We start from the raw sequence: 11,250 nt of genomic DNA on the forward strand, positions 1-11,250 counted from the left end.
TGGGAAAGATTGTTTTTATTTTCTAAGCACTACAGGTTGTTTAACTCATATGTTGCCCAATATACTCTCACAGGCATGCAAAGAGGCCTACTGAGCATCCTAGTGCGTGACTTTAAACATGAATCTTGATCTCTACAACCTCAGCTGCACTCTGCATCTCTCTGATGTATTATATATACAATAAGTCAGATCTAAAGGGGGGTTCTCCAGTTGGCTGTCTCTCATGGTATTGGATATATTAGAGCACATATACACTACTGGTCAAAAGTTTTAGAACACCCCAATTTTTCCAGTTTTTTATTGAAATTCAAGCAGTTCAAGTCAAATGAACAGCTTGAAAGGGTACAAAGGTAAGTGGTGAACTGCCAGAGGTAAATAAAAAAAGGTAAGCTTAACCAAAACTGAAAAATAATGTACATTTCAGAATTATACAAGTAGGCCTTTTTCAGGGAACAAGAAATGGGTTAACAACTTAACTCTATGGAGTCTTGGGCTATTTTGTCCATTTTTGAATTCTTTGTAAGTCATTTTGTGTCTTTTTTTTGGTCATTTTGTGTCTTTTTTTGGTCATTTTGTTTCTTTTTTTTAGTCATTTTGTGTCTTTTGTGTCTTCTTTGGTCATTTTGTGTCTTTTTTTTAGTCATTTTGTGTCTTTTTTTAGTCCTTTAGTCCAACATAAAATGTGATTTTGAATCTTTTTTTTACTTTCAAAACACTATCATGCTCAATAAATAATTTTAAATGTTGCAAATGTGCATTAATTTCAGAGTACACTGAGACATTAAACTGCATAATTTTCAATTAAAATTAAAATTTTCTGGAAAAGTTGGTGTGTTCTAAAACTTTTGACCAGTAGTGTCCATATGGCCCACCTTCCCCTGTCATTCTCTTGATCATATGCAGACAGACAGCAGCACAGAAACCTCCTGGGTGTCCATGTTTCTGGATACACAACAATCCATGAGAGGCAGGTATCCTCACAATCCCTCATTAACAAATTCACTATCGTTCCACTGCAGCATCCTAATCATTCGCAGCATCGACTCTGAGAGTGCAACACTTTGGTTTCTCTTCTCCCGCAAAAAAAACACAACTGTACCCTCATTCAGCCTTAATTGTATCCTCATTCTTCACCTGGTAACGAGCTAACAAACCTGTGCAGATGTGGCAAGCACATCAAAGAGAGGGAGGGAGGGATGGGAGGGGGAACTTGTTTGTAGAAAAAAATGTGTGGGGGAATATGAAAGGGGAAATTTACGTTGTGTGAGTCCAAGCCAGCGCCACCTCAGGGAGAAATGCTGGAAAAATGTGATATTTTACACCTGCATCTCAGGAGGTGAGGAATGAGACAGGGAGCAGGGGAGGCGGTAATTAGAGGAGTGTACGTGCATGTGTGTGTGTGTTTGTAAAGGATTTTTAGTATGTTTCTGGGGCTTGCCACTGGTTCTTTTTCAGCATTCAATTTGGTGTGATGCATTTGCTGCCAGATTATTAAAAATGCTAAACCTGGTTACGAATGCTAAAAAAAAAAAAGTGTTGAAAATTTAAACAAATATGCTAATATTGTTACAGTGATAAATAGCTGGCAAGCTCTGTTTAATGAATAATGCTATTGGCTCTTATTCCTCATTAAGGCCCTAAAGACGAGAGCAAAGAGAGAAATACATGTATTGTTGTTGTGTGTTTTTTTTTCTTTTTTCAAATTAAACTCCGAAGGCAGAAGATACCAACACCTTCCCAAATTAAGTAGATTCAAATTACTCGGTTACACAGCTGGTGTGCAGTCTGGGGTATCTTGTGAAACCAATTAATGTGAGGGTTAAGTCTTGATAAAGTAATTGAGGCAGGGTTAGAAATTAGATGGAAGAGTTAGGAGTGTAATGTGATCAGTCTGAGCTTGATGAGATGCTGCTGCAAAAAAAAAATCATCTCAAAGTCTGAGTGCTGTTTTTGTTAAAACGAGTTAAAGAAATCTGCCAGTGTTGTTTTTCAGAGCAAGCTAATCCGAGCAAATAGCCCTCACAAGAAAAAAACTTTAAAAGTGCATTGGGAACAGGTGAGATTGTGCACTCTGCTGTTTTTCCTTTCACTTTTGTTCATTTTCAACAAGTCATAAAAGACAAAAATGCTGCAAAAGGCACCCCGCTGCCTTCATCTGGCACAAAGTGCTCTCTACTAGCAAGTTCATCACAGTACTTTTGATTTAAAATTACCATTCATCTTTTCAAGTGCAAATGCTCCATTAGAAGAGGTATCACTCAGAAAAAAAAGCAGCCCTCTGCTCCTGTGAGAGTCTGTTTGAATTACTGAAAAACTTGATTTTACAAACATTTCAAGGTGAACCTGAAGAGAGCTGACATGGAATGTTGGCAAATAAAAACAAGAAGAGTATTATGCTGCTTATAGAATTATGTTTTTGTCGGATTGTATCTTGAAAATCAGTAAGTGTTTGTCTATGCTTTGTGATGTACACTGTAAAAAATGTTTGTACAGTGAAATACTGTCAAATTGAATCAGAAATAGATTTTTTACAGTGTACTCTTGTAACTATAGACACCCAACACTCATTACCTGAAATTTAAAGAGGTACTCTTCTGATCGTACATTCATAAAGGTCAGTTAATTCGATGGACTACTTGTGTCATGTCTGTCTTCTGAGGTCTGAGAAAATGATGTCATAGTGATGTCATCAGGGTTATCTTGAATTGACTTTAAATGGCAGAAAGAGTGACAAACTTTGGCCATGGAGTTTGAAAGATGAGGACATTTAACAATACAGTACACGTTTAAAGAATGATCACGTCAAGTTGCATCATGGGAATTGTAGGATCCAGCTTTTGTGAAGCTTGAGTCATTATAACTATATAGTCAGGATATCTCAACCTCTGCTGCTTTAATTGTATACAAGTGCAAGACTAAATCACTGGAATGCCCCTTTTACCCTCCTGTTATGTTCGTTTTTTCAGAACCATTTCAATCAATATTTGAAATGGTTCATATTATACCTCTCAAAGATCATGGTTTGATGAGGATAATTCACTCTTTTTTCATCATTCATGCATATTTTATTTTGTGCAGGCAGTACATTTTACTTTATTTATCTTTATCCCATTTTTAATTTATTTTATCTTATTGCATCTTACTGTCCTATTGTTTACTACATCTCTTTGTATTGTGTTATGTATGTATTGTTTGTGCAGCACTTTGGAAACCTTGTGTTTGCTAAAATTGTGCTATATAAATAAAGTGGATTGGATTGGATAAAAAAAAAGCATGATAAAACTTTTTTATGTACATTGGAAAGACCTACATATAAAATACAATGAGTTTTTTTTAATTTATTTTTTTTACTTTGAAATGGGTCAATTTGACCTGCAACAAAAGAGGAGGGTTAAAGGGATAGTATGTGTTTTTTTGAAGTGAGGTTGTATACAGTGTATACATATGATATCCTATGAAATATGACACATGATGCTGTTTTAAAGACGTAAACACGTGACTATAGCTGTTTTATACTTTTTTTTTAAAAGTTGGAAAAGGTCTTCTTTAGGAAGCAAAAACACTTGGTAAAGGTTACGAAAAAACAACTATAAATGGCTATAATTCACTCTCCTATGTGGCTTTTAATGGCATTTTACATCGTCACTGGACAAAATTTAGCTGGAATGTGAATTCCACGACTTATAAAGCTCATGAGAACAGCCTCTTCTCCATAGCCGGGGAATTACCAGAAGACAGCGGACAGGACGCCCCCTAATTTTAGGTCACAGAAAACAGGAGATGTTGGTCTCATCTGTATGTAATGGGTAACTTTAACTGTTGCTGATGAGGACTCAACCGCTTGTAGGCAGCCTAATAGCTCATTTTACTCATCATTTTATACTACAGGCTGTTGATCCAACTGACCTTTCTGTGTCTTGTTTGTGCCGATATACTACAGAATATACTACTGATACTGCTGATACTTTTGTACTTTTACTTCAGTAAGTTTTGAATGCAGGACTTTTACTTGTAGTGGAGTATTCACAGTGTGGTATTAGTACTTTTACTAAGTAAGGGATCTGAATACTTCTTCCACCACTGTTAGTAGGTCTATATGCTTGCAGTTATAAATCATCTCTCCCTCACCCCAGTGTGAAAGAAAATTAGCCCCCCTGAATGCCACAGTGAAGTCCGCACACTGTTTAAATGGATATTTTGAGTCACCAAAGTCGCACAATAACACAATGATGCTAAACGATTGAGACAGCTAGCGGTAGACCAGCAAATCCTGAGTTCTGTGAGTTAAAATTACTGTTTTTGTCAGTGGGGTCTGGTGGCTGTGAAGAGAGAATAGATGGGTGTAAACGCTTCAGTTTCCTGTTAGAAAAGATGGTGAAAATACTCGAAATATAGCATACACTTAAACTGATACTGATATTTTTTTTAGGTGGCTAAAACACGTTAAGCTGCTGCCCCCACACTGCAAAAAAGCCAACTTGTATTTTTTGGCCTAAAACAGTGATTTAATTTGGTAAAACTTGGAAATATAAATGACTGACATTTAGGGCAATAATGTAAGTTAGCACAACAAAGGAAGCCAGTTGTCTGCTCAAAAACAAGTTGGTGAGTTGTTGTTACTTATATCTTTAAGTTGGGGTTCACAACAAGGGACAATAGTTCTGATAACTCTTATTTCTTTGTTGGGAAATTCGGTCATTAGCGAAAGCTAGCGGCTAACTGACGCTAGCGGCTAACTGATGCTAGCGGCTAACTGATGCTAGCGGCGCTGCTTGTTACAGCTACAAGAGTAGCCATTAGCAAATCAATGCTAACTCAAAATTGTGGTCACAACATTAGCTGACATTTCATAGCGGTGTTACAATCGTGCCAGAGAAATTCAGAGTTGAGCAAACTCAAAAACAAAACTTAAAATATTTAGTTTAATTGTCCAACTTAAGTCGAAGTTTGTTGCCTTGAAATTTTGAGTTCACCCATCTTTTCTTTTTTTGCAGTGCATCCACAGCAGTACATTGCTTAGAGTTTGTGCTGCTTCTCCTAACTTTCCCTTTAAGTGTGCCTTTTTTTTGCCTTTACAAGTTTCTTGGCTGCCACAGATGTAAACTGTCCAGGTCCACGAGCCTTTGATTATCAAAAGTGACACGTTTCTTTCTTTTTCTTCTGATTCATTTAGTGCAACATTAACGTCCCATCATAGAACGCGTCACATGATTACGCCTCACGATAGCCCCTCAGCTTTACCCTGCTACAATAGCTACAACAGCTTAAAAAACAATCAACCTGACAAGCCCATCTGAGCTCACTATCCTAATATTTACGCTGTTTGAGCGTATATCAGAGTTTCCATCTTTAAACTACAGCAAGAGCTTACACACCACATAAGCCATCACGGCCTGCCTTGAAGCCTTATTTATTTTTCCAGGGAAATGTCAAGGCCAGGACAAACATAATAGCATAATATTCTGTATACAGTGAAAGAATGACATCACTGACAGCAACAGCCAAGAGGGAGATCACACAAGACTGGAAAACCGCTTGTCTGATCATCATGTGGCGGGCTGCACACACACACACACACACACACACACACACACACACACACAGGCAAACACACACACACACACACACACACACACACACACACACACACACACACACACACACACACACACACACACAGTGCGGGATACAATTACCCCAACTATTTAGACAGCACTCCATGATTACTGTATTTGTTTCTTATGTTCCTATACTGCACATCACATATGCTGAGCCTGACAGAGCAGTTGAGACTTTTAATATACACAAAAAAATAGGATTCTTTTTCACGAAGGGCTAATATATCTGTAAACTATCATTTGTAGGATTTTATCAGCCACATCGGCCTACCATAGCCATATTGGAATCTGTTGGAAATGTTTTCTCATATGTGCCGATATAAAAACGTTCTTATTACACAATATATAGTGCAGAAAACAATGCTTGGGTGATATAGAACTGATGTCATATTTTTATTTTCTTTAATTTTTTTTAATTATTATTCTTTATTTAAACGGTCAGCAATTGACTGCTACTGAACGTACGTATTATTTAGCGAATTATTATATTTTTACATATGTTTTTTGTTTTTTTAATGGGCAACAATTGACTGGTACTGAATGTACAGTATTTTTTGGCTAATTGTAATACTATTATTTTTTTAATGCTCAGAAATGGACTGATACCTAATATACAGTCCTATTTATTTATTTATCTGTTTATTTTATTTTGAATTATTTGTTTTTTAAATGGTCCACTTGACTGACACCACACATACAGAACTTTAGAGCTATTTTTGTATCTTTATTTAAATGGTCAGCAATTTACTGAAGTTGAACATATAATACTTTAAAGCTATTTATATATATATATATATATATATATAGATCATTTAAAAGAACATGCAGTGCTGGTGTTTATTTAGCCTTTGGTTTTTATTTATTCTTTTTTTTCTCAATGTTGATTTGTAGAATAAGATGACAGTGTAAAACATGTATGTATTATCATTTTAAATATTTAATAAAGGTGTCTGTTTAAGAAAGCAGCCTTCTGAGTGCATTTTCACAGTCATATTCATACAAAAAAATCCGTGCATGATCCACATAGAAAAGGTCTATTTTCATTTCAGCTCATTATCAGCCACCATATCTGAAATCTGTGAAAGTTTCTCCTCTGTATCGGTCTCAAAAACCACAAATCGGTCAGGCTCTAATAATCCAGGACCAAACGTGTGCCATGTTTCCAGTTTCACGATGACGGGTCACATTCCCTTTTTGCTTTCCAACATATTTGTGAAAATCAATAACCTGTTGTGCCTCGAATCAGATCGTCTGTGCAGAGAAGTGGAGTTAAAGTGTTGATTTAGAAGAGCAAGAGCCTCAGGGGGAGAGCTAACGGATTCCTGACACTGATTGACAGATGCCTCCAGTGCATTCTGACTAAACTAACATGCAACTGAAATATTGGCACCATTTCACAATACAGCCTTTCCTTTTTTTCTTAAAAAAAAAGAGGTGAGTTGCTGCTATAAGTAGGAGAATAACAAGTCGAGATAATCCCATGTGAGGCCTGTCCTGAATTCTGTATCATTTTTACTGATGAGCTTCTTGGGCAGCTGCCATGTCAGCTAGGATGCTTGTAAACAAATAATTATTCATACTAATAATCTTCCATATTCATGTGCAAATAAGATCCCTTCCTGGTATCTAAGCAGCTTCAAGGTTGTATGTGGGAGGTTCTCCTAACTACTGCCTGACTTGACTCATTTCATGCCAAAAAGAAGGATCTATCTAAGGGTCAAGGATGTGTGAGCTATATATCATAATTCTGTATAAAACAGACTTCTTATTGCTAATTTTGAAACCTTCAGGCGCTGCATTCAAATGCATGTTTTCACAACCTCACAGGGAATACATTTGCCAATTCCAACACATATGCTGCTCAGGGCAAATGGGGATTTTTCTTATGAAAAATTCCTGACATTAAAAGGAAACCACATAATAATAATAAAAAAAAGAAAGCTGCACGTGAGCAGATTCCCACATTTATCATTCTAAACTTTTGCTTTGTGATGTCACAGGATCTCTCTGAATTGGACAAATAAATCACCTGCATAATGAAAGAATTGCTCTAAAAAACCGCTGTGCGTAATTACGCACAAATCAAATAGGCACATAATTGAATGTTGGCGCAAAGAATAAGTTCCATCCTCTTATAGCCAAGTTTCCAAAGTCTGTTAAACTTTGCATTTAAGTGGGTTTCTGACTCTGGGGGCTGTTTGCATGTCGCCATCTACAATAAACTGCAGCTATGACGCCTCTTGATTACACCGTATGACATGCGATAGCGCGTATCATATATGTTGCTATAAATAGTCTCCAGGCAGGCCCACATGAGAGACCACTGCATGAGGGGAGTCATGTTCTCCATGTGGATAGGACGGCAGAAGGCAGTGGGCATCGGGCGCTGAACTGAGAGGGCTGGACACTGATTTGGCCAGAAGGTTGGAAACAAATTTTGGCAAACGTGTTGTGCAACTATTAAAATGAAGTGTATTATGTTTTCCAAGCAGCCACATCATTTTAGATATACATGCAACATGTGCGAAACACTCCTAATTTAAACTTAAAACTGTGACAGAAAACACAGACAGGTAGGTGGAAGGACTTGGCACACTGTTTGGTGACTGTTATCCATTAAGCTACACAAGTAAACAGAAACACACACAAGAATTATAACACACTAAACTTTTTTCTGTGTATCATTAAAATCTATGAACAATGAATGTGAAAGCTGACTGCATAAATGAGCAAATTATTGGTTTACACAGCACGTACCATTGTGGTGCAGGGAAATGTGCCAACACTCTCAAAGACCCATTTTCCACTCTCAAAAAGTTCGGCTTCCAGAAAAAAAAAAAAAAAAAAAGTGTGTGGGAGAGAGAAAACTGCTCGGTTTCTTGTTCAGCTGGGCCTTATACCGGAAGCAAAAGAGCCCTAATACACGGCCTGCTGCCCGGTAAACATTTTTTTTTTTTTTTTTTTTTTGTAATTTGCAGTCAACTCCTCTCAGTCAAGGCAAAGGAAGACAGAGCTGTATAATCCAAGTCGTCTGCTTCTTCATTCAACGTGTTTATGTTCGCTTTCAACTCGTGGTATTCCCATGAAAATCGCCTCTCAGCGCGCGCTGCTCTCTCTCTCCAGTCTTGTCCCGTTAATGTCCACCGAGTCGCCGCGCTCTGCGCCACCGACACAGTCACCGTCTGAGCCCCGAGTGACAGAGCAGGAGTCTGGCTGTGCACCGACAGTAAGTAGCTTGCACTCTCTGCTTACGCGCTCACCAAATCAGCTGTTGCTCCTGCAAAGAGAGAGGGGGGACGGGACGCGCGCTGTTTCCCTTCATGCTCCGGCTTTTGCTGATATGAAAATGTTCCCCTCCTCCCGATCGGGGGTTCCTCCACCTGTTCCTCAGTGTCCGGAGAAAGTTGCGGCAGCGAAACTCACCATGTGGCAGCAGCGCGGGTGTCGCACCGTCATCAGCGGGGACTTGGTGGTGGTGGTGGAGGTGGAGGTGGTGGGCAATGCCAGACAGACAGCCAGCCGGGGACGACTGCCTATAGGTGCGTGTCCCTGTGTGAGACACGGAGCAGCTGAAATTAAGAAAACAAATGGTAGAAGTGACAAAAACACACAGCTCGGTGGCGGCGGCTGCTGCTGCTGCTGCTGCTGCTGCACGCACCAGTGAGGACGCGCGGTGTCCTGCGGCCGCGGCCGGAGAAGCGGAGCGGAGGGGCTGGTGAATTATTAATAACCAGAGCGGTCCACAGTCTGTCGTGTTCAGTGAGTAACCAGGGCGGCAGCTGGGGGTTTAGAGGAATTAAATACGGGCTCAGAGTAAACCATGGACGCAGGGGATTAGTAGCTCTCACCGGCAAAAGTGTAGGGGCAGCTCGGGGCCGACGGAGAGGGCGGGAGAGAGAGAGCGGAGGTTCGGGAGCGGTGGGGGAGGCAGCCGCGGCGGCAGGGTTGTGATAAACCCAAATATTTTCTGAGTGTGTGAAATACAAGGAGAGGAAGCTTTGCAAACTTTAGATTCAAGCCGAATGATGTAGGGGGGCATGCTGACCACATATGACCTCCAGCTGGTCAGCAACCTAAAAATAAGGGTTTTATTTTATTTCACTCTTATTCTAAGGAGGTTAAAGTGAGCCTATGGGTGGTTAAATCTCCAATACACACAGCTGATTTAACTCCAGTGGTAAATTATTGGACAGACATGTTATATGGCCACATATGACCTCCAGCTTGTCAACAACCTAAAAATGAGGGTTTTATTTTATTTCACTCTTATTCTAAGGAGGTTAAAGTGAGCCTATAGATGGTTAAATCTCCAATACACACAGCTGATTTAACTCCAGTGGTAGGCTAAATTATTGGGCAGACATGTTATATGGCATGCCTATAGTGTGGATAATATCATGTGTCTAGAGATGTGTAACACCTTTGTATTTGCCATATTTACGTCACTCCAAACTGCAGGCCTTGTAGTTCCCAATCACGTCCTCAAACTATAAAATCGGTCATGTGTTTATTTTGTCATGATAAAGCTGAGCAGATACAGAGCAGGTGCATGACTCCTGGCCGGAGCATCAACACAATATTTATTCACCACAAATAGCAAATTAGCTCCGGGATGTTCAGTTTTTGGAATTTCAGCAGACACGCCTTTAAAAAAGACACGAGGGCATGAATACATTTCCAAAGTAGCGTTTTGACCTTTTATGGGAAACGAAGCAGTTTGACGGAAGTGCGTAACTGCAGACGTCAGGCGGTGAAATGATGAGCTCTGTCAGAAATGGATACCACCTGCTGCCAATTGAGTGTGTATTGGTTCAAGTTGATCACTTTACAAACAGACAAATAAAAAGCGTATGGACTCAGAGTTGTTCCTTAAAGAGCCATACAGCTAAATGTTTCACTGCAGAGAGGCACACTGAAATGTTGAACCAGCTTTTCATTTAGTCATTCGGTTTTCCTCAACAATAACAGGAAATTCGTCATGAAATTTCTAGGTTTTTAGATGGATTTTGAATAATAATTTAAAAAATCATATTTTAAATGTTATGAAATCAGGAGAAGTTTTAATGTCCCAATAATACTGTCAATAGAACGACACACCTTTTGCATTTCTGTATTACAATATATGTAAAAAACAAAACAGATTTTAATAACAGGGTCATTTGACCCTCATTTAAAGGGAAATCGTTGCTAATTAATGCCTGATTAAATGTATCAGTTGTCAGTATTTCAATTTAGCACACCAGGCTCCTTTTTTATTAACATTTAGCTATCTGTCATTTTTCTAGGTTAATTTTAAAATAAACACAAAATATGCAACATTAAGTGTTTTTTTAACAGTTTAAATTGCACAATAAGTAAATAAAAACACCAGTTATATGACATTAATTAGTTTAGGCCTCACATATTTTATTTGTATGTAAAACAGGCTAAGCATTAAAAACAGTTGGGATAAATGTACTGACGTCATATATTTGGGACTTTAAATGTGTGAAATAGTTACTTTTATAAATAAAAAAAGGCTACAAACCCAGCAGGACGAATCTTTTTATTTTATATTATTAATCTATCTTATTTATTTAGCCTATTTATTCAGTTTCATTGTTTCTTGGTTTTCAGGCGACACATTCAAGGC

General features: G+C 38.5%; 1 protein-coding gene across 2 annotated transcripts in view; it reads right to left on the reverse strand.

Annotated features, from left to right (window-relative positions):
- LOC131983741 (nuclear factor 1 X-type-like) overlaps window positions 1–8,768 on the reverse strand; it is a 223,784-nt gene extending 215,016 nt beyond the window's left edge. For both annotated transcript variants that reach the window (XM_059348541.1, XM_059348540.1), the window contains exon 1: window positions 8,376–8,768. In XM_059348541.1, the coding sequence (XP_059204524.1) occupies window positions 8,376–8,378 (3 nt within the window). In that variant the 5' untranslated portion in view covers window positions 8,379–8,768. The remainder of the gene's footprint in view (window positions 1–8,375) is intronic.
- Window positions 8,769–11,250: the final 2,482 nt, after the last annotated feature.

The sequence above is a fragment of the Centropristis striata genome, chromosome 13, assembly GCF_030273125.1.
Source record: "Centropristis striata isolate RG_2023a ecotype Rhode Island chromosome 13, C.striata_1.0, whole genome shotgun sequence".
In the NCBI taxonomy this organism is placed as follows: Eukaryota; Metazoa; Chordata; class Actinopteri; order Perciformes; family Serranidae; genus Centropristis; species Centropristis striata.